Here is a 24,225-nt window from a genome sequence, read left to right on the forward strand (position 1 = left end):
TTTTTAGGTATTATAAAGTAACTTCTGCTGAGTGAGACAGTAGGTCAGAAAGGCTGTTCTACAAGTGCATTGTTTGTTTGGTTTTTAAGTTTTAATTGATTGCCACTCCCTTCATCCCTCTCTTCATGGGACTACATCAGGATTTCTTTTGTTTGCTACTGATAGCATTGGAGGAAGATACCACACAGTAGATCCTCTGTGAGCAAATCTGTCATTAGCTTTGCAACTGAGCATAGATTTTCTAGGGACTCTGTCAAGCTTGTTTGACTCCATTCCTTGATGAGTGATGTATCACTGGTTTCAGAAACCTAACAAAATGTTCATTCTGTCCTCAGTGCATAGTCCAAGGTGGTTTTGAAGAGCCTGACTGTCCTATGCTGTATCTCTGCTAATATGGGTTGATCCACTACTATAAGGCTGTGTTGTTTGTGCCTGTTTTGTCAACACAAGCTACAGTTGGTGCCCTTCTCCCACCTCTTTCTTCATCAGCCATTGCCATGGTGTTTTCATAAACCTCCGTCGTTTTCACTTGATTGTCTTTGGCACCCTCCTGTTCAGTATTGACTTTACAGCACTTGCAGAAGCCGCAGCAGTGTTTCCCACAAAAGGCAAGCCAAGACATAAGTATATTGTCCCAGGGCTCCAGGGAGCGCATCCAGAGAGGCAGGAAATCCCAGTTTTGGAGATTGTCAGGCAGTGAATGTGGTTTCCTTTTCTGCAGAATATTAATTATAATCACAGCCATAAAAACAGCAAAAATGGGAAGGCAAACACCCAAAAGGACTCCCCAGCCTGCCAGTGACAGACCAAATACAAACAAAGGCAAAAGAAAGAAGCAGACAAGAAGATAAAATATAGAAAACCATCTGTACTTGGCTGTTACATTTCCCAAGGTCTTGGACATGCGGATTGGCAGCCGGGTAATAGGTAGTGGGTAAAACAGAATAATCCCAGAGACATTGAAGAAAAAGTGGCACAAGGCAATCTGAAAGCAAAAATATTCGAGAAGTTCATTAGGTAAGATGCTTTTTAATGCTTCTCCCACATGATAATAACTTACAGTGGCACTAAGATTTCATAGTTTCCCTTTCCTTGCTCCCCACTCTTTTTTCTTGCCTTTCATGCTGTTTCACTGCAAGGCCTTGCCTAGCACAAAATAAGGACTCAGTAATGTCTCATGTGTTGTAAAGATCACTGCTTACAAGCAGGGGACACATTTGGGCACATGCCAAGCCTAGAGTCTTAAAATTCAGTTTCAAACTGCAAGAAATAAAATCTGTCCTGTTGTAAGTAAGGCATGGGAACCACATGAGAATTACTCTTCATTGGGTTGTGCATCCCTAAATTTTCAATAAAAATTTGTGAAGTGTAAATGAGATATTGTATACAGGCTACTGAGAATTTTTTGATGGTTTATAAGACACTGAATAGATTCCAGGAATGGGAATTTGTCTGGGTCTTTATAATGACTTAATTCACATACTTCAAAATCATTCTTTTTTTTTTTTTTTTTAAATAAGCATTAAGAGGTAATCACTTGCTAAAGCTTTCAGAAGTTGTTTAGACAGAATAAGCATATACTGAACAAAACAGTACATTCCCTGCTCACCTTATCTCGTTTTCATTCAGTAACCATTATCAGACAAAAGTAAATATGAAAATACAGGGGTTTATTTTTATAAGTGCATTGTAAAAACAGCAGGTTATCATGAAATCTGAGCTTTATCAAGATAGTATCTTCTCATGATTATATCTGTTCTACCATGCCTGAAGACAATAAAATGACTTCTGTAATTTTCTTGATTTATTTTGGCTAGCAAAAAAACATTCATCCTGTTCACAAAGGAAACGTCATCATCATTTCACTCTGTGATGTAAAGTGTTCGTTCAGATGTTACCTGCTTCCAGGTTCCTTACTGGGTGGAAAATGGGAGGCCAAAGGCAGGCTGCCTACTTTTGGAATAGTTTGAGGCACCAAGGAATTCAATAGAACCCACTCATATTACATTTACAGTGAGAAAAAATAGATTCCATGATGCTCACGGCAACCTCGGGTAGATAGAGAGTTTGCCAGCTTAAGGTTTGTACAGCTTTCACTTAAGTCACAGGAGTCCCTGCACACTGCATGAACAGAGTTAGGGTCCTGAGGAGGGAGGTTACAGAAATCAGTAACCCTCAGAGGGTTGTCAGACACTTAGGCACTGAATTCCAACGCTCAGGGGTCAAGTGGCCCACTCTGTCTCAGCTCTGAATTGCTGCACTCAGGTCATGCTGATTTATGAAAGCAAGATGTAACTACATACTAACATTCTGGGAATGCTTAATACAACCTTTTTTACTCTAGCAGTTAAAAGGAATGAGCTGTCATTAACAGCACACGCAAAATCAAGCGCAACATCCATGGCATATTTGCCTAAGAGCGATTTTTCCCAGGTTTTTCTTCAGAAAGGTTGCAACTTCTAAATGAAGTCAAGAAAGCTTTAGTGCATACTAACCTGTAATGAGTATTTTAATGTACTGCCTGGACTTGCTAAAGCTGCAAGTATAGCTGTTGTGGTTGTGCCAATGTTTGCTCCTAAGGTAAGGGGATAAGAGCGCTCGATGCTTATAACGCCGATGCCTGTGAGAAAAGAGAAAGGATTGAGCTGGTTTCAGAATGATAGAGGGGGTGAAACATGGGGATGAAAAACACAATATTGACAACTTACCAACAAGGGGTGTAATAGCAGATGTGAAAACAGAACTGCTTTGGACAGCAAAGGTCACACCAGCCCCTGCGAGCATAGCCAGGTATCCAGCTAGCCAAGTGAAAGGAAATGGGAAATCTGAAAAAATAGAGGGAGAACTCTGTTGTTGGAATAACAGAATGCTCTATGCAACAGCAACACAGCACTGGATACTATAAGCACTTCAAATGTAGATATATTGTTTGCATATTGGCTCTTAAATGACCATTTGTGGCCAGAGTCTGTTCTTCCTAGTCTGATTTATTCTGTTTGCCTCACTCCTTCTCCAGCTTTCTACTACCAGCTGCATTTTGAGATGGATACTAGGCTAGGCAGACATTCGTCCTGACCTAGGGTAGCATATATGTTGTAATACAATTAGGTGCCAGAAATGTTTCCAGAGAGGTCAACACAAAACCTTCTAGGTGTCCTGAGAGCTGTGGTTTCAGCAACCAGGCACCTGCTCCATGGATCATCTTCAGAAGACCATCCTGAGAAAATCAGGTTGTTTGTTCTAACTAGTTTCAAGTAGATCATCTCCTAAAAATTCACTTGTTAACTGTTGCAAAGAAAGGATAATCACACTGATTAGAGAAACTAGGCCCAATGGTCCTCTGTAGTCTGCAGATTTATGAGTGAGCTGAGAGGTGAGGACTTAAGCAATTGGGAAGACACAGAGGAACTCAGAGCAGATCACAAATGAAACAAGCAGTAACTGGCAGCTGATTACTTTCTACCCCTTGTCTTTAATTCAGGCAGTGTTCTTTGCTCAGGAGAAGAGGAGATGGATTGGGGACCACTTTGTTGCCTTCCCCATTTCTGTGAACCCTCTCTTCAACCACAACCAGAGATCCATGCCAGGACTGCTTTTTTCTGCTACATGTTCTGATCTCTCCATTCAAGAGAGGATAAAGGAAAAGCAGCCAGGTGAAAAAAACCCCAAACATTTGCACTCAATGGATCCAGTCTGAAAAAAAACACCTGAAGAGCATAGGGAAAGTCAGAAAATACTTCTGCTCAGGGCTGCCTTATCCTACTGAAGAGAGGGTTAAGCAGCAGAACAGGACAAGAGCATTAATCACTACAAACCTTTTTCAGCTTACTTTAGAAGGGACATGCAGGCTCTGTGCCAGAGCAGGCAATCACAATCTCAGCACTTCAGTGCTATCTTTTGAGGATGGGAACTTTACATTTCTAACAGCTAATGATTATACATCAAGAAACAGAGCCTGAACTTCGGTCTCTGATGATGTTAATCTGCTGCATTTCTCAATCAAGCTGCTCACAAATAGATTTTTAAAAGAAAGAAAAAAACATGCTTGGGAGAAAAAAAAAATGTTGTGGAGGGGATGGGCGTGTGTGTGTGATTTTTGTTCAATACTGTCTTCTTTCAACTATTTTATAATATCTGCCAGAACAGGAGATATCAATAAATGTGCTCAGTGTCCTTATCATTCCTGAAAACAATCCTCAGGAAAAGCAGATAATTACCAGTGTTGATTGTCTTCTTGATAATGCTGGCCACTTGTCCTTTAAGCACAGAGTTTAACAGCTTAACGATCATTATCAAACAGGAGCACAGAACAAGCAGGGACAAAGCCAGAAGGATGAGACCGATGCCAAGATCAGGCAGGTCTGAGTTTACAAAGAGATGCTGACCTGAAAAAGAAAAGGAAAACGAATTAGCCTAGCCACATTTTTGCTTCTGATCCTAAGCCCAGCTCTGGTTTTCATACATGTCCCTAAGAAAATGGGATCAAAGCACACAGAGCTTGAGGGGTTGATGCAAAGAGGGAAAACACCACTTCCCTCACTCCACAAAAGCCATGTCTGAGTGGGGCAAGAGAGACTCTTGTATGGACACACTTATAAAATACACAGTGGGCACCCCTACGGGGCAGGGAGGAGCTGGGTGACCATGTGCAAGGGCAGGAGGAGGTTTTGGGGTGCCCCAGGCTGGACAGGAGGTCAGCTTTTCCCAGAGGTGGCTGTGTGCCTGAGAAGGGCTGTTGAAAGTCCTCCAGGGCATGCATAGGGATGGAGATATCCAAGCAACCATTGCAGCCAAGTAACCATAGCTCCAAGCCATCTGAACAGCGAAGGTGACATGATACTGAAGACCTCAATTACTGATATCAGGGAGCATGGAAAGAGATCCATCTGCAGCCAGATACCATGATGATGCTGGTAACTCCAGATGCACAGCTCTAACAGAGCACTGGCTCCTCGGGTGGCAGCTGCAGCAGCACCATGTGTCTGCACACAGGTGAGGGTTCCTGATACCCCTCTGAATGGTCTCTTGATACAGTTGTAAAGATATTGCCATAGGAGAAACATTCTACTACTTACATTTACTGATATAGTCTATTTCAGTTATATTCTTGAGGGTCCATGTGATGTTTCCCTCAGACCAGCAAAATTCAGGAGCAGTGCAGTTTTCTGAAGGTGGAATTGTGACATTCTGCAGTGTCTAAAGATTGCCAGACAAAACAGAGAGTTCACTCATCTACAACCCTTCCTTAAGAGCTCATGTAAAGTTCTACATTTTTACTACAACCAAGGATTCACCAACTAAAGGCAGATTTGTAAGCTGGGGTGTGAGCTGGCATGACATTAATGACAAGGTGAAACTTTTGCATTCTTAAGAAAAATGATTGTGCTGTTACCCAGGTCAATCAGTACAACATTTAAAGATTAAAATATCCCCAAAATCTTCTGCATTGTAATAACCATAAGAACTTTAACTACTGATGCCTGGGTTTGTGGAGTGAGGTTCATGTGGGGGACAGGCATTCCTTTTTCCAGCCATGCTGCAGCTTCCTTGGTCAAAGAAAGACCTCTTTACTGTCATCTCAACTGCAGTTCATGGTCTAGTGAGTACTGCACAGGGCTGTGATTCAGAGTACTACTCTACTAGTTCAGCCTCTGTTGCTGGTTGAGCACAAGTTGCCCATGCTGCCTTTCTGTGCCTCAGTTTCCCTGTCTGTAGAAACAGAAGTTCTGCTCCTGCTTTCCTTTTTAAAGGTTAAACACTGCCTAAGAGCTAATTATAAGCATTATGATTAGAACTCCTATTATGGAGTTGTAGTAGATCAAAATGTTTATGTTTTGCTTTAAACATAAGGGGTCTGCATGTATTTATCCCTGCCATAAGTCTGCTTAATCATTTTCCCCAGAAATTAGTTTAACCTACTAGGAACGTAAATAATATTTATATTATAATAATTTATATTATCTTCCTCTTCCCCCACCAAGTTCAAGTCAAACTTTTAGGGGTTTCAGAAGTTTTTGTAATTTGACTATATGCTTGGGCAGTAGGTACACAGCCAAGATATAGACAAACACAGAGGGGGGGGGAAAAAAGTGTGTCTAGAATATACATTTCCCTCTGGCTACACTTTCCATGTAGTTGTTTGTCTTCTTGTTGGGGGACTGTAGGATTCAGACCTCACTAAGAGTTAGGCTGTGCCTGCCCAGGCAGTGAGGCCAAGGGGCAGCTAAGCAAGGCTGGGGGCTCTGACAGCAGCACAAGTGTCCCAGCCCCAGCTCCCCCGAGGTGAAACACCCAGCTACTCAGCAGGTAACCTGAGCAGAGTTTCAGATCAGCACAGCTCTGCTCCAGCCACTATCTCCCTAGCTAGCGTTTCACTGGCCATCCAGACTGTCATTCTATAGGAGCTGGGCTCCTCTAAAAACCCAAGCACTTAATTTTAATCTCCACTGCCGTGTCCTTAAGTATCTTCTGCCTCAGGACTTCAGGAATTACTTTTCTATACGTGCCAACAAGTAGAATACTCTAATTAGCAAATCAAAGGATATTTAATGCTCTAATTGTTAGTTAGCTGAGCAATGCAAACCCAACACTCAGCTCCACAGTTTACCAAAATACTCATTGGTGTCGACCTGGGCAAGAGATTCCTCCAAGCTGCAGTGCAGCTTGGGGTGAAGAACAACAGGACACAGCCCCACAGAGGCTTTCTCCAAGGGCAGTTTTCCAAGCAAGCTGCAAATAACCAGCTGCCACCAGATTGCCTTAACCCACGCAAAACTAAAACTGATTAGATCAGTAGATAAATGGTGGTTGAAAAGATCATTTCTTTGCCCTGTGTTGCAGATTTTTTCTGTTTTCAGGGAGTCAATAGGAGTATCAGAGTTTAAAGGCATTTGGAAGGAGTGAAAGGAGTAAAAGACTTGGCTCCAAACCACCAGTTCTGATAAGCAAGGACCTGCATGGTACCAAAAGCAGCCAGGTCAAGGTCACCACTGGTGACCATCCTTGGTTTAAGTGGAGCAAGAACTTTATAAATGGTTTTCATTCTTTTTCTGCTGAAAAAGAAAAACAGCTTACTTAAAAATTTAATTTTACAATCCTTTGATAAGGAGCATCAACTACAGGTCACTAATATATTTCCTGAGGAACCCGAGAATTAATTTAGACAATACTCACCACACTGGTATTAGTTACACACCAAGTCTGTACCAAGCTTTTGTTTTTTGCTGATTCATCATTAGTAGCAATTGCATTTATCACTGATTTATCAAGCTTTAAAAAAAAAAAAAAAAAAATTAAAAAAAAAGTTTTATTCCAACTTCCATCACACACTTCTATTCAACTCTACTCAAATAACTCCCTTTGGAAGCTCAGCCATGTAAAGCCTGCATGATCACCTGCAATGCTGGAGCCCAACAGGTAGGAGGGGATTATTCACAGAAAGTGGTACAATTCTATGTGCACAAATCCTGTGTCTCATTCTCCCCAAATCAGCCACCACTGCATCTCACCCTTTCTGTTTAATCAACTGCACTGACACAACTACCTAACTGTACTTACTGTCACTTTAGAAGCTGTTTGCATCCCCCCTGGCCTCCAGCTCTCCCTGTAGATGCATGAGATTATGTCCCATCATTTCATTGGCATCATCAGGTCCAGTGCTGATCTGATGGCTCTGCCAGGTTGTCTATCTGCCAATGTCTAGGCAACTGGCTACCTTCCCATCCATCCCACAAGGCTGTACTTGTCCTCACCTACCTTCCCAGTCCCCCTAGCTAGGCGTGTCATCGTTAAAGTGAAAGGTGGGGGAAAGAGAGATAGGAAATATAGAGCTGGGGCTTTATGAAATGTGGAAAAAAGAATTAATTTGCTAATGAGCTTTACCCCAAAGACACAGAAAAGGGAGTGGGAACCCTTCTCGTACTCAGAGCATTTTGATTAGCTGCAACTGAACCAAGTAAGCAGCTTTCGTGAAGTGAGAAGGAGCTTACCTCAATGATGAGCTTTGTGAAGGGGTCTGTGATAACTTTTAGTAGCTGAGGGGCATCGTCACCACTTTCAAGCTGAAAGGAGTCAACTATAACACTGGTGAGACGGTAGAGATAGCCAGTAATAACTTCAACAGGCAACAGTGCAAACACAGCAAGCCAGTTAAAGAAATCATGGATTGTTGCCCCAGCAAAGGCCCTGCAAGCATAAAGTAAAATACAGAGCTGCTTTTAATTAAACAACATATGTACAACATCAATTCGATATGAAATCATGGGGTGAAGATCATTTCAAAGTAGGAATCATTTCATTTCTGGGGTCACGTCAGAGAGCTACGTTGCTATGGAGTGCTAAATGGTCTCAGTGAGTGAAACAAGAAAAACTAGAAAAGACATAAGTCATCCTTAACATGAGGCTGCCAAGAGTACTTGTCTGAAGAAAGAAGTGGCTGTACAGCCTACATTTGTTTTGCCTCTCACCCACTTTTGGTATATTTTTAACCCTCAGCCAGGCATTGCCTCCAGGACCTGTTCTCCCTGACTCCTGGAGCAAGAGGGCTTTGCAGCCCTCTCACATGTTCTTGCAAATCATCAGTGTACAACTCCTTTCCATCTTCTCCTCCAAAGTCTGAGGAGCCACAGCTCTTCCCGCAAAGGCTTTGGCTAAGAGCATTTCATATGCCCAGTATGCAATAAATGACAAGGTACCAAAGTCTCATACCAAATTTACTGCACATCTCTAGTAAACCATGAGCTCTCTCAGTGGCAATGTCAAGTGGCAGTCTAAAAGTTGTCACTGTATACATTTGACAGCCAGACCACTTCAGTTCTTTACAGTTACTAACTCTTGCTTACTTCAACATTGAAATGTCTTTTAAAGAGTCTGGACCAAAATAAGATTAACTTCTCATACAGGTCCCCCAAAAAAGGGGGTGGTATAGTGGGAGCAGTTGAAAATTTATCCTCGTGTAAGATCCAGCTAAAAATGGGGGATTTTTACAAAACCAAAAAACTTTTAAAGGAATCCAATATGCTTTTCTTCAAGTATATGAACTATTTGTAAGCAGCATTATGCCTTGGCCATGGCCATGCATGTGACTTTCCTAACTGGAAAGGCTGAATGGCTGTAGTAGTGATAGGAAATATAGACGAAAACCTATGAAGAAGGAAGAAAAGCAACTTTTCAGATCTAGTGTTTAAGTACAATACCTTCTAAATTCATTCCTGTCCCCAGCTTGCATGAGTGCCACAATTGTGTTTGTAACTGAGGTGCCAATGTTTGCCCCCATGATGATGGGAATAGCTGATTGAACACTCAGCACTGGAAAGCAGAAAAGGAAGCACTGAATGAAGAAATCAGATCATCAGCAAGCTCTATGCCCCAACAAACATTTCTATCACTGTCGCTGAAACCTTGACTTCCCTTGATGCCCCTGGGATTAGGCATCCCATATTTGGAAAATATGGTTACTTTAATCAAGCTGCCTGGGAACAATGGCACTCCCACAGTCCTGTGATCCTTGCTGAAACTGCAGCCCATGGTTGTCCCTTTTCATCACATGTTAGAGGGCTAGAGTGAGATAAAGTCTCTTCTTTCCCAGGCGTTTTCCTACTTACTGCAGAATTTTGAAATGATGCCACAGAAACAGATGAAGTTCAGTAACTAGCTAACATGAGAAAAGTATGCAGATACTTCCAAAATTAAGGCATTCAATGCCAAGGCTTCCAATGATTTCCACTGCAGTTGTGGTCTTACTATTACTACTAGCACTAACACTACTATTGATACTACTATTAATAGTATTATTATTACTTCTTTAAGTTTTATTTTATATCAGGCCAACAGCTGTGAAAATATTTTCCTGCAGTCTCTGTTCTTACACCCAAAGCTTCTACAGCTTGAACACAGGTGGGAATGTTGGCACTCCAGACAAAATTTACGAGAGATCTCTAGGAAGATGCTGAAGCAGACTTACGTGTGGAGGACACCATGCTGACCACAATGGATGAAGATGTACTGGAGCTCTGGACCATAACAGTCACCAGAACTCCAATCACCAATCCAGCAACAGGATTAGACAGCACTGAATCATCTTTAAATATGTCCCCTGCTGCTTTACCTACAGAAAAACATATTCTCAGAGTGAGGGAAGAGCAAGGTAAAGTCCACAGAAATTATCAGAGCATTTAATTAAAGCTCTTTCAACCATTTGATTGATACATGTATAGCCATGCTTGCCAGCTAAAAAAAGGCAAGGTGATGTAGCCCAAGGATCCAAATTCAGGCCCTGAGCTGTCAGCATCTCAGTTATCAGAGAATACTTTAAATTCTCTCATGTCAGTGACTAAACAAGCTCTACTGAACTCTGCAGAGAAGCACATAAAACCACAGCCATTGGAGGAAAGACTGTAGGACAAAACCCCACACATTCATAGATTCAAATGCTATTACTTGATGTTTTTTGGTTACTGCATCAAGGATCCTGATTAATTCTGTTTCTGTAGCTTTCTGTGTTTCCAAAACCCAAAAATACATCCACAGAAGCTCACATATTTCTTTGATAACTACTCCTGAATCCGTCAGTGGAATTCAGCCCTTGGACATAGGCAAATGTAAAAAATACCTTTCAATAGTTTTCATCTTTGAAGAATTTGGGGCCATTTCAGTGCTGGATGCTTTGATCAAGAGCACAATTTCCATATTTCACCTTGCTGAAATGTCTTTCACATGGGACAGATTTATGCACAGACGTATTGTGTAAATTGTCTCTAAAGTTAATGAGAAGCTACTAAGAAATCAGGGCCAATAACCCCAACATCTGCAGCTCTTTGCAATTTGAGAAACAAAGGCCCTTTCAAACAAATGAATGTCAGCCTTCAGTCAAAGTTCTGAACATGTATCTCAACACATATGAAGGATGTACTTGAAGAGTAATAGTTGTAATTTTGTCACTCAGATGAAATTTACTGCCTCATTCATAGTTTATTCCTGATATTTTAGACATTTTCATACCTCCTACCAGTTGAAAAGCAGAGCTCAGAACATCCAGAGAACACACAAAATTGTAGAGCAATCCAAGTAGCATAATGAACTTCCCTATCCCGTAGAGTACACGAATTATTTTTCCTTTTCTATCCAGTTCTGCAAAACAAATACATTATACATAGAAGACTTTCTTGATGTATCTGCTGTTCTCTCTGGAACACTCTAGTGCACAAGCAGAGACTACAGAGTTAAAGACAGTGCTGTGACCCCAGTGTGTGATTAAACCCAAAAGAATGTGCTCAATCACATTTTAACTGCAGAAGTAGGTATTTTGTTTACCTACTTCTACCACACAAAAGCTTTTTGGTGTATGACAAAATCCTTATGAAATCTGAGACTGACCTTTACTTTTATCCAGTCATCCTACTGAGTAAAGAAAGACCAATAGGAGACTGGATGCAAAACCATATTACTGCTGGACTGTTTTCCATATATCTCCTTGTGTTTTAAGCAGCATGATTTCCAGATTCTTATTAACTGACTAAATATTCCCATTAACTCTTGGAGACAGTGAGAGCAGAAGTGATGGGGAAAAAAATGCAGGTAACCTATTTATGGAGGAATGGCTACCTGACCACTTGATCCCAGTGTCCTGCAGTTCCGGCAGAGCCCATGGGTCTTCTAATTCTTCTGGCCTTGTCTCATCTATCAAGGCTATTGTGGAAAATGCAGGTTGAATTTCCCCTTTATTTCCAAGTGAAGACACATTGCCTGATGAAATAGATAATTTTAAAAGTTAAGGAAACTTCCTTCTCTGACCAAAAACATGGTTTAATTACTTTCCACGTTTCCCAAGGAGCCTCAGTTCTTATATATCTCTATAACTCACAGGTGAGCATGTTACCTTTGTGATTTTCTCCTTCTTTCCCAGCTGTGTTCTGGTTTTGCTTGGAAGAGTCTCCAATATAATTATTGGTTTCAGGCTTTTCCACCTCAGGCCAGGGAGCCATGATCTACGGCTAAAAAATTACTGTTGATTAGAATACATGTGCAACCAAAATATTTCACTTACAATAGGGTATGTGAGAAATACGATCTAGAGTAAAGGAGATGGAAATGAAATTAAAGCAATTTGTCCCTGAACACAACTATTTATGAATTATTTCTTTATTGTTCAATCACATTTTATTTATTTGTGTACACAATTTTTTAAAAAATTACTTCCATCTCTTGTCTGTATTTTTGTAGACTTTTAACTGTCACAAAAGCAAAGATTCCTCTGTTTTCCAAACCTTAGGCATTTCTTTTCTGCCACTAATTTCAACTCCTTTCAGAAAAAAAGCCAGAGAACTGTTTAATTTTCTTTCACCTTCTGGATTTAAGTGACTGCCTTTACCAAACTGGTAATTCAATACATAGATATTAGAAAAAAGTTCTTCCTTAGTTTGGATCATGCATGCTAAACACAACGTTCTTGTTGCTTTTACTCGTTCATTCCCATGGGAGCATGGAGAGGAGAACCCTGGACAAGGTGGAGGAAGACCCCAGGGTTTATGGCTCCAGAATGATGCTGAATGCCTGGACAAGAGCATGACAGGAGAGCAGTGGCCTTTTGAGTTTGTAACTCACAGCTGATGCTTCAAATGAAGCTGAGCTAGTGTTAGGCAGATCCAGCTCATCCATCTCACTTAGGCTTTCTCTGTGAACCTCTTCTTTCCTGACCCCTTTTGAGCACATTTGACATGCACTGTAATATTAATAAATAATAACTGCAAAAACAAGACATCACACAGCCAAATCCTGCCAGCACAGGAGCAAGCACATTTGACAGACCTAGCCCAGGCACAAGAGGAGGCAGCAGCTATTCTCTGAACCAAAGCCTGGAAGAGAACTACCTATTTACTTCACCAAAGTTGGAAGCCAGAGGGAGGGACATGAAAGAGGAGGAGAGTGACCATGAAGAGATGAACCAATATATATGACAACACTTCTACCTTTCCAGGCTTGTTAATGAGCTCAGCCAGTGCACCCAAATCCTCAATGGAAAGGATGGGAGAAGTGAACCCTACCCAGAAAAACCTCACCTTCAGGTCTGTCTCTTCTACCCTCTCTGCCACACAAGTCAGTCAGTGCTGCAGGCAGAGCTGCCCCACGGCCACCAGGTCTGACACCCACACAGCTGAAATACCACTGAGAGAATTTACCTCCAATGCTCCTCATAAATAGAGCCCCAGAGCCCAACCTTCCCAAGTGTCAGTGCCAGAGCAGGTATCACACTCCCATAAACAATGTTCACCTGCAGTTAGCAGCCACTCTAAGGGAGTCTAATTAACCATTCATTTAATCATAATCCTTTATGTAGCTGATGGTGAAAATGTTTTGTCCCTGCCCTCATCAGTAAGCCACACATCCTCCTCCTTTAGCTGGGAAGGAAAGGTCACAGACAAAACCACATGTGTCTTACTGTAACAAAGGAGGGTATTGTTTTCTGACACTCTACAAAGAAAAGACTATCTCCCCTTCCACATTAGCAGGAATTTTGCAAAATGAGATTTTGCAATTCCATTAGCAAAAACTATGCTTTTGCACATTCTTTATCTGTGGCGTAAGACCTGTAGCAGCTCCCAAGATACACAAAGATCTTCGAAAAGATGAAAGGAAATCCCTCTTGCTTATTTCAACAACGGTTTCCATTTGCTTGAAGCAAATTCTCACATTTTCGCCTATGCTAAAACAACCTCCAGCCCCACCCATGCCAGAACACCTTCACCTCGTTAAACGAGTTTCATTTAGACATATTCAGCATTTAAAGAGCTATTAAAAAAATAACTGCTCCACACAAGTGCTTCTTAAGTGAAATGCAATCATGAAAATGCATTGGACAGTCAGATATGAAGTTGCACGGACAACATATTCCCAGCATGGAGAGACACAGAATATGTTGGACACCCTCAGCCCAAGAGATGCCATCAGTACTGCTACAGCTCTTCTGTTACGCTCAGTATGGAAATGAAGGATTCAACCTGCATGATTACAGTATGGAAACTGAGCTGATGCATTCACTGGAGAAACTCGACCTTGAAAACTTCAGCAGACAAACAGCCTCTATGTCTCCAAAATAAACTCTCCCCATCCAAGAATCTGGCAGGGCATTTTTCCATAATAAGCATCTCCCATGTTCCTGAGGTGCTCAGCATCCCACAGGTACGTCACATATTATTACTGGTTTTGCTGTATGTGATGAAATGCAATAGAATGAGAGTGGATCACCTCTGTGGAAGAAGTTTTTTTATAGGTATGTATGTAAAGTTATTCACATGAGCCCCTGTCAACCTCTGATTCAAGAAGGTAAACTTCAAGACTGGAGGTCTTTACAGCATTTGCCTCAAGCATTTGGGTTTGCAATTGTATTATTCTGTGTGAGTGCTATCAAGGACTGATAAAAGCAGAACCACCTAGATCTTTGAAGTGCTACCAAAGCTGTTAGCTTACTCCAGATCCCAACCCTTGTTAAGAGGAACAGCTGAGAAGATAATTTAGAGACACTTGATACTCTGTTTGCTGGAGGCTGGAGTCCTGGCCACAGCTACTTACTGTTAATTAATCGCTGTGCTACAAGGTTAATCTGCATTGTACAGTTTTCCCTTCAAAGAATTCTTCCTTGGCCCAAATACAGACATTAACATCTTGAGAAAATACTCAGAAGAAAATCTGGGTGCTGCAGAGGAGCAGGGAGTTGACAAAGCTGACTGCATTGCTCCCATGCAGCTCTGGAGACGCGGACGTCAGGTGTGGTATAAAAAACCAACATCACTGATGCAAGATATGAGTGACAATGAAAACCCTAATAGGGGTTTACTTTTGAACACCAAAGACAACTATGCTGCAAAGGAACACCTTAGAGAACAGTGACAATGCACACTGCAACACAGAGTTCAGCTAGACACACCGGTCCAGGTCCAAAAGCAGGACAGTGCACAAAATGAGGTGCTGGAGTGATGAGCTCTGCCCACCCCATGCTGGCCCAGGTGTCTCAGTGCCATGCATCTCCTTCCCACCTTGGCTGGCAGGACGTTGGCCAGGGTGTTTGCACCCAGGGTGAAGTCATGGAGCTCATGCCCTGATGTGCTTTGCCACTTTGGATATCCACCTGTGTGAAGCTGTGCTGAAATGGGAGCTAATTTCCTCCTGCAAGTGGCAGGTCACAATATGCTATGCATATTGCAAAGGTCTGAAAACTAATGCCTGCACAAACTGTAATCCAGTCCGTTTTGGTGAACCTCGTGGCAAATCCTCTCACACCATCATGTGTGCTGCTTTCCTTGTAAGTATAGTCTTTCCTTTGGAAAATGCTAGCTATGTGGCATCCTTTCTAACTTCAAAAGAAACTGAACCCTCCCCCGCCTAAGAGGGAGATAGATGGAAATCAGTGGCATTCACATTCTGAAATAAAATGTGAGAGAGAGAAAGTCAAAGCCCAAGGGACTCCGAAGCTTTTTATATCCATACCGACCCTCTCACTGCAGCATTTCAAAGAGTTAAAGTCTCTGAGGAATTAGCTGAGCAGCACTAGGTGTCACACAGTTGCCCTATATTGCATTCCTCAGTGACTCACTGGGCTGTAACAGCTTTGCCTCTTTTGCAGGGCTGCACTCTCCAGGCTTTGCAGTTTTAAATCAGAAACAGTTGTCAGTGTATTTGTTTGGCTGGACTTAACACAGGGAAAATGAACTACCACTTGCATGTGCCTGGACGATATTGTTCGTACCTCTCCACCCATGACAGCTCACTGCAAGGCCAAGCTGTGCCTGAAGTAAGAGCTACAAAGCAGAAAGCTTCAATGAAATCTCACCTCCTGGGGAACAGACCAGGTCAAACCAAGATGAAGTAAAAAGTAATGAAAAAAAGAGCAGTATTTTCACAGCTAACTGGTAATAACTGCAACAACCACCAACGTGACCATACATGCACCTACAGGTTGCTTAAGCAGCCCCGTATCAGGTTTTGGGTTCAGCCAGGCTTTTCCCCCCCTGGCCCTTCTTTCTCAGCTTGTCTACAAAAATACATCACTTCCTTATTGTTCACCATAATGCTATGGGTTTTTTTATGTTAAAAAAGGGATTTATCAGCTAATCTTCTACCCAATTTAGTAAATATGAATATTTACCACACACACTTCATAGGAGTAAATACCAAGATACAGAGCAACCCTTCATACACACAGTTTGAAGAAATACTGTCTCTTGCCCCTCAAATAATTTCCAACACAGAAACATATTATGTAGAGACAGGAAAAGAAAGGTCCTAGGCCAGCACAAATTCATTCAGTAGGTTTACATCAGCTGATAGTTTTGCCCTAGAACCTGTTCTGTGGCAGCCACAAAACTCCAGGTGCAACAGAACCAGCAACTTAAATAAACACCAGCAATGATTCAGCCTTGCTAGGAGCAAGTCTTGTCTTTGCTCTGGCACCAGCTGCTTTCTTGGGACTTTTTCTCTGAGTAAGTTAGCAGGCATTGCCAGGATGTAAAATTTCAATTCATGTAGGAGTAAAAAATAAAAAAAAAAAAAAAATCAGAAAGAGAGATGTGAAAGCTTTTAAAAAAAAAGAGCATCATGCTCAGTGTTTATTCCTATGTATCCCTGAGATTTATTGCTCACAAAGCTGAATCTAACACAGCTAAGCTGAAAAAAACCACATAAACCAAACAGTTCTCTTAGCAAAGAGAACTAATTTCTAAGCCAGTGCAGAGAGAGGATGAATTCCAAAGACGAATTTTTGCATTCACAACCATGCAAAGCACTGAATGCTGCCACCGGGGAGACAAAGTCAGGAAATATCAGTGAACTACTTGAAATATCTAGTAGGCATTTAAATAAAACAATTACTTTCTCAGAATAAAACAAGAAGAAAATTAATAACCCCCCCCAACAAGGAACTAGAACAGATCTACCCCATCCCAAAGACAAAACACGCAGTAAAGAAAAGAGAGAGGAAAGAGTAATGACATTAAAAAGACTTACTGATCTAATGGAAGAGCTGCTAATAAAAGTTACTGAGAAACCAGCTGATTTCTGCCTACTGCCACATTAGTTGAGCTAACTACATTAGACTAATGTATTCCCTTTACCTCCGTGTATCAAACCAAATTAGCATAAGAAAATGTTTCCATCAAGAATAGCCTGACACGGCGTTGTGAGGCACACAGGCTTCACACCAGATCTATGCTAACACACCAACTGACCGTATTTCCTTCCAATGTTTCATTAATCATATCCTAGACATTTTCCACTATCCAATACCACTGGTTACTAGGACTTAAAAATCTCACTTATTTTCAATCCAAACAACAGTTAAAACAGTATTTTCTTTTGCTACATGCAGTTCTTTCTGGTTTGGTTTTGTTTTGTTGTTTGGGTTTTTTTGGCAGCTGCTAACAGAATGGTTTTTTATCATATTCCACAAAAATAAACCTAGCTATCTGCAGATAAAAAAATAGCGCAGCTTGTTTTCAGAACTATTATTTTTTTATCACTTCCTTAAAATATAAATGCCATTGAAAGAGCATGAGGTGAAAATGCTAACAAGTGGATGACATTTCACATGCCACTCCACTTCCCCAGGTTAGCTCTCCGTGAGCTGCAAAAGCAGAACTCTAGATTTGCAAGCTAAAGAAGTTCAAAACAGAAGAAAAGTCAGTCTTAGTTGTTCTTACTTACCACGTCTTTATTCCCAGACAACAGAGCGAACAGATCAACTGGGCAGCCACTGAAACCTGCAATATATATAGACAGGTGTTGAGCAAAGTTTGCTTTCATCACTGCACACTAACATTCCTATTTTACAGTCCAGAGGCACTGCCTACCTGCAACTTAATGATCACAATAAAACTTTTTTTAGCAGGAGTGGGCAGCAACCAAGACTGATAAAACTACAGGCTATTTCACACTTATCACATTCTAAAAAACGTCCCATCAGCACTTAAGTACAAGTCACAAATGTGTTCATGTGAGTGCTGGGGAACGGTTTGTTCCAGCCTGAAAAAAAAATTGCTGTCCACCTGATCATTCAGTAATCTTTTTTTCCAATAATAATTTTCCAAAAAATATTTTGCAATCTCAAAAGTCTGTCAAAAGGGTGTGAAGGAGATGTAGTACTGTTATTTGTCTGTTCAGGTGCCTATTAATCTGCCTAAAGAACAGAAGTGAAGGAGAATCAGATAAAAAGCGGTGTAAGTAGGAAACACGTAAGAACTTCTTAGAACAGAGGATGGAGTTTCATTCTTATCAGTGCTCAATGTTTACGATTAAGGCAAGCTCATTAGCATTTTGGCCATGGCTCTCCTTCTAAATGAGATTTAAAGATGTAAGAACACCTTTGATAATCGCATTCAGAATGCCAGTGATGAAGATGACTAGGAGATAAATAGACATGTTATTCAATAAATGCAGAGTTATAGATTAGACAAAGCAATCACCAGCACTGCTGTTTGTTCTACTGATGAGCTTAATGGGGAGTTGGGGGGTCTGTAGTAGGCACTGTAGCTTTATTTCCTTGGAAATTTTTCTCTTTCAACAGGCAACTTATACTGAGAAAATAATCTCTAAACTAGCTGCCTAATCAGCAGATCTGCTTTGGCTGCTTTTATGCAGTCATATCTCCCAGCAGCTGAGTGACTTAGTAACTTAGTAAAATAAAACTCTTGCTTTTTGCACCCTTCAGTCCTGCAGAGACACCCAGCTTTGGAGCAGTGAGTCAGAACTCACTCTTCTCCTGTGTTGGCATCAGAAATATTTAATAAGTGGTGACCACGCAAGGCTCTGCAGCCTTACACAGCATCACATCCTGGCAGTGGAACCACCAGGCACCTCCCCTGGATGCAGTGGCTCTGCTTGTGTCAACCCCACTGCCCACACTATACTTCCCAAGAGTGGAAGCACCAGCCCTGCCTCACCCTCCACACCAGAAGTTTGCACAGGAGATAAAAAGGATGGAAAGGAAATGTTTTTTTTTTCTTCTGTGTGATGCGGAGAACCGTCCAAAAGTGGAAAGAAGCAATGGAAAATGGACCCAAGGTCTACCCTGGTGGTTCACAGGCTCAGTTTTCTTAACAGAAGTGTACATTACCATTGCATCTAAAAATAGTAGGTTTGAACTGATGTCCTACATGTAGGAAATCAGGTGAAGCTTTTAACTGGGAATCCTTGTATTTCTCTGAGCTGTGGTTTATTCTCTTCTGAGTCTCTGTTTGGGAACCCCAGCTCTGACAGTGAGAAGGTACAAGAAGTGAACATTTCAGGTACACAGTCATGGCTCAACCAGAGCGTGGTGACATCTTCCACAGCATTTTTATTCTAACACTGCTCATTGCATTTGCTAAGCACAATTCTATGCAGTGACCAAATTAATGTTTCAGAAAGGGTACAATTCTATACCAGACCTATCATAATCCCCCAAAAAAACCCTTTAGGAAAATAAAAACAGTTTCTTGTACAAAGGCAGGCAATCTACAGTCTGTCTTTGGAAGTCCAGGGTGGACCTTCTGCAGAGTCACTCTGGAAGGGTCTCCATAAGGAGCTAGCCACGAGGGATGAAGGTGGGTGTTATTGGTCCCAGAAGCCTTTCCTTCATTCAGAATCAGAGTAGAAGATGGTGAAATTCTTCCCAGGACACCAGGGCAGTCAGAGTGACAGCCCAGAGTGCTTCTCATGCATCTGGCAGAGATTCAAAAGACGATGCTGCTGCTAAGAGAGAATAACTCAATGCCCTATCATCCCCCTTTTGGGTTTACTTTGAAGGAACTGACCTAATTTTAAAAAAATATTCTTGGACAGGAAACATTTAATAAAGCAAAGCAAGCAAGCAAATTTCAAGGGTCCTGATTTTCTCTCACAAAGGTGTTGGACTCTATGATGCTATGGAATACTCTGCAGCTATTTGGAATAGCACCTGTGGTAGTCTAGCAGTTAGCAGGAGGTGCAGACATAAAAAAGTCTCAAACACAGAATCAGAAAAAAATCCTAGCATGTGCAAATTCTGTGAAAGGTGAACTCTGTCCAGTCACTGTTGTATGTTGCAAGAAGTTATAACACAGACAAGAAATATGTCTACATAACTGAGATCTGTGCTACAAGTTCCCTTTCAGATCTCCCCCACGGAAGGGATACTTGCTGGGCAAGTTTCAACCCCATCCATCTTTAAGACACAATCAACCTGTAAACCAAGTGCACCTAAGTGCACCTGATTGAAGGGAGGTAAAAGAAATGGTGATCCATTCTGCACAGGTGTCAGAGCAGCCCAAGATACATATTCACTAACAATAATACTCACATGATGAGGTTTGCTCTCTTGGTAAACACAGCTTCAAAAGGCAGCATGCATGACCACAACTCTCAGCTAACATCAGGAGACAAGTTCTCTCTCTTACAGTTTAATTTTCAGTGTTTCACAAATCCAAAGAATGCACAGCTAAACACTTACTGTGCATTCAAGACAGGGGAACCCAGAAAACAGCCACACGGCTCTTTACGGGAAAGAATTGGTAATGTTTCCATCACTTGGAAACAACATTGTCTATTTTATCTTGTTCAGAAACCCTGAACAAATCTAGTTGTCTACATTTGGGAACAGCATGAGTGTAAATCAGCCTTCCCTCTTACAGATGTGAAAAACACAAGGCCCTGATCATTAAAGAGAGAGGCCAGAGCTGGTTTCAATATGAATTACAGCCAGAACAATTATTTGGTTAAGGTCTTAGTCCCAGCCAGCTGAAAAACACTTTCCTTCTTTGCGCAATTATCTGGCAAAATTTATGCCCTGACTTTCTCTAGGGTCTGAAAAGTATTCTGCATGTAAACACTTTAGCAATGAAGTCTATTAATGAAAACACTCACTCAGATATGCTTTGTGAATATGAACTTCCACATTGGTACACAACTATTATTTATGAGGAAACAATATTTGTAGCAGACTCTGACCCTGCATTATATAAGATGCTTTGATTTTTGGAACAGAGGTAAATGCTAGAACTTTGCCACTCATTAATTAATTTATTTTCCATTGAGAAGTGTAAATTTGTCTTTGAAGGAAGTTGTTGGCTTTTGGCTATCCTGTACTTTTCTGCATTAGGTGTCTATGACTGCAATACATCCTCAGAAAAATTTTTTCCCAATATTTCTGCTATAGTTTGGTAAGAGTAAAGAAGAACTCCTAAGTCTGCTTTGACAGCAGTAAGAAAACACCTAATTTAATGTATAAAGAACCTGGATCTTATCATGAGGTTCTGTATTACAATACTGTGCATTTCATGTCACAGAAAAAATATGCAAAAAAATTAATGGAGTTAGAGTAGTTAACATACTTCCAGAGATGAGTAATGAATAAAGTCATAAAGAAACAGCATTGAACAGAGCTGATGACAGGAATGGGAGTGGGAAATAAAATGTGAAGGAGTCACAAAGAGAAAAACTACAGGAAGGGCTTCCAGACTTGAAAAGGAAAGAAAGTATTTCAGCAGAGGAAAGACAGTTTTCATGAAGGAATAATGTGACAAAAAGTTTTAGATAGAAGTGTTTGAAAGGAAAAAGGAACTCTCTTTTGGTCTTACAATAATTGAGCAGCCCCTTCACTATAGGATGAGTTTACTCTCATTACTACTATACCTCAAATGTTTTGCCAGTACAAATACAACCTTGGACAGGAGTTAAGGGGATCATTTTGTTCACATCTTCCATGATAGTCGTTTTCCATTAAAGCCACCTATTACAATGGTTTTTATTCTTCCAGGAGTATCTTATTTTAACTTCCCATTTAGCTGATGTTTTGCTGCTAAGATACAGCAGTGTCTGTTCTCAACATTTCCTGATGTAAGGAACTGCTCATCTGGCACCTGCAGTACAGGCACTGAGGGCAGTAGGTTCAGAGCAGGGAGAGCTCTGCACAGCCCTGCAACCAGGCACCAAGCACTTCTGACCCTCTCCAGGGGAGGCAAGGCCACGGGCAAAAAGTCACAGACTAAACCATGGCACCTGTGAAAAAAGAACACCAGCAGCAGCCTCAATTTGATTTCATCCAGAATGCAAAAAATGTGGGTCATACCACCTGCTTGGACAACAAAAGCCCAGATAAACTTGCAAAACTTTTCTTACCATAGCTATTCTAAACTTACATTGTTTGTCTTCAATGTGTAACTAAAAGGTTTAAGAAACGTCTGTTAAAAAAACAAAACACCCCCAAAACAAAGACCTGGTGATGCTTTAGGGTCAGAAATTTTTAATCACAAAAGAAACTCTATATTATTCCCCTCTTGCTAACCTTTCCTTACACTTTTCATAGTCTCTCCCCTGACCTTGCCCCCACACCCCTCTCCTCCCTGCTCCTGTTCACTCTCTCAGCCAATCTTATATTCCACATCCTCCCATTGCCTCCCACTTTGCACACATATTCATGAATGCAAATAGCATCTTCCCAACAAACAAGTAACAGGGAAGAGGAAGAGTCATAGTGAAGGGAAATGTGAGAGCTCTTAAATAAATAATAATATTCACACCCTTATGTAAACATTAATTTACAGATTCAAATGCTTTGGGAAAGGAGGTTAGACAAAAGACTGCTGAAAGATATTTTTATTTTAAAAAATCTGTTGTTTTTTCCTACACCATTTGTTAAGCCTTGGCTAACACTGGATATTGTGATGCTGGTAGCAGGATGAGCAATTATAATTAGTGACAGCCAGCTGAGCATGTTTACACAGAAGAGAAGCCTCATCTCACCTTTCCAACCTGTACTCTCCTCTGCGCCGGCGTCGTAGAGCCTGCTGGGCTCCCTGCACTGCCCATGGAGCAGCTGATCAGGTTCCATGGCCACAATTATTTGTCTTCTGCCCCAATGACTTCTGCCCAAAAGACAGATTTGAGAGTGGCTCAAAATGAGGGTTTTTGACAAACCAAATAGTCTCCTACAAACACGCTACTCATTCAAATGCCATATATGCACTAATTCTGTCTCTATATATATGTATATACATTCAAAAAATTATTAAATACCTCATCCATGAAACAGTTTTTGGACAACTCTAGGTGAGTTATCTAAAGGCAATCCATTGCCATAAGGTGAGAGAACAAATACCTTTTCTTTGAACTTACTTTCTGTACAACTAATTGTCCAACATGCTAATTCTGTACAGATCATTAAACTAGACCTGCCAAATTAACAGCAAAATCAAAGCATCTAGTATTTAATAAGTATCAAATAGAGTCACTTTCCTTAATGTATAGTTCATGTGCAAGTACTCATGGCTATTACCTAATACAAAGATCCTTGAATGTGTCTAGAGAAAGGCAACAAAGCTGGTGAAGGGCTGGACAGTATGTCCTGTGAGGAGCTGCTGAGGGCTCTGGGTTTGTCTGGTTTGAAGAAAAGGAGCCTGAGGGGTGACCTCATTGCTCTCTGCAGCTTCTTGAGGAGGGGAAGTGGAGAGGGAGAGCTGAACTCTTCTTCCTGAGATCCAGGAATGGGACACGTGGGAAGGGTTCAAAGCTGCACCAGGGAAGGTTTAGACTGCACACCAGGAAGCATTTCCCTACCAAGAGGGTGGTCAAACCCTGGATCAGACTTCCTAGGGAGGTGGTTGATACCTCAGGCCTGTCAATGTTTCTTTTAAACAATACCCTTAAAAACATGCTTTAACTTTTGGTCACCCCATAATTGGTCAGACAGTTAGACTAGATGATCACTGTAGATCCCTTCCAACTGAGTATAATCTCTTCTCTTTTGTTCTGTTCCATTCCTGGATAATCAGTAAAGGATCTCAAGTCAAGTCAGGTTCAAGGACAACCCTCTCTTGTATGAGCAGTACAGTAATTTTCTTACAACATTAGGAAAACTAGTCTTGCTGCATAGTTGTGAGATCTTGCAATTAGGAGTGTGCCAAACATCAGAAAAACTGTCTCCTTCTGTCACAGCGACTTCTCTCAGTGATGCCTGTGCCACATAAACTGTTTTGAACCAGTTCTGCTGTCACCTGTTAAAATGGTGGATTCTTTTGGAGGATTTTACTCTTGGAAACATGACGTTGTGCATGGTGCAGGAACCATCCCCACTCTCTTTGCAGTATAAATTGCATACAAGTCCTCACCCATAAGTCACACATGAAGAAATGCAATGCTGTTTTTCTTTAAACATAATGCTATCCCCAGGGCTTTCTATAGACTTCACGTGCCCATTTTTACATGCATGTAATGAGTGACTTCACT

General features: G+C 41.2%; 1 protein-coding gene across 1 annotated transcript; it reads right to left on the reverse strand.

Moving 5' to 3' along the window:
* Positions 1-250: 250 nt before the first annotated feature.
* Positions 251-17,790, reverse strand: SLC34A2 (solute carrier family 34 (type II sodium/phosphate contransporter), member 2). The gene is given in 13 exon segments (XM_009074711.1): positions 251-985; positions 2,496-2,620; positions 2,709-2,825; positions 4,218-4,385; positions 5,076-5,196; positions 7,174-7,269; positions 7,989-8,184; positions 9,195-9,306; positions 9,962-10,105; positions 10,999-11,127; positions 11,602-11,742; positions 11,876-11,990; positions 17,692-17,790. Coding segments are annotated over 13 exon segments (2,139 nt in total). The 3' UTR covers positions 251-409.
* Positions 17,791-24,225: the final 6,435 nt, after the last annotated feature.

The sequence above is a fragment of the Acanthisitta chloris genome, unplaced genomic scaffold (assembly GCF_000695815.1).
Source record: "Acanthisitta chloris isolate BGI_N310 unplaced genomic scaffold, ASM69581v1 scaffold1525, whole genome shotgun sequence".
NCBI classification, from domain to species: domain Eukaryota; kingdom Metazoa; phylum Chordata; class Aves; order Passeriformes; family Acanthisittidae; genus Acanthisitta; species Acanthisitta chloris.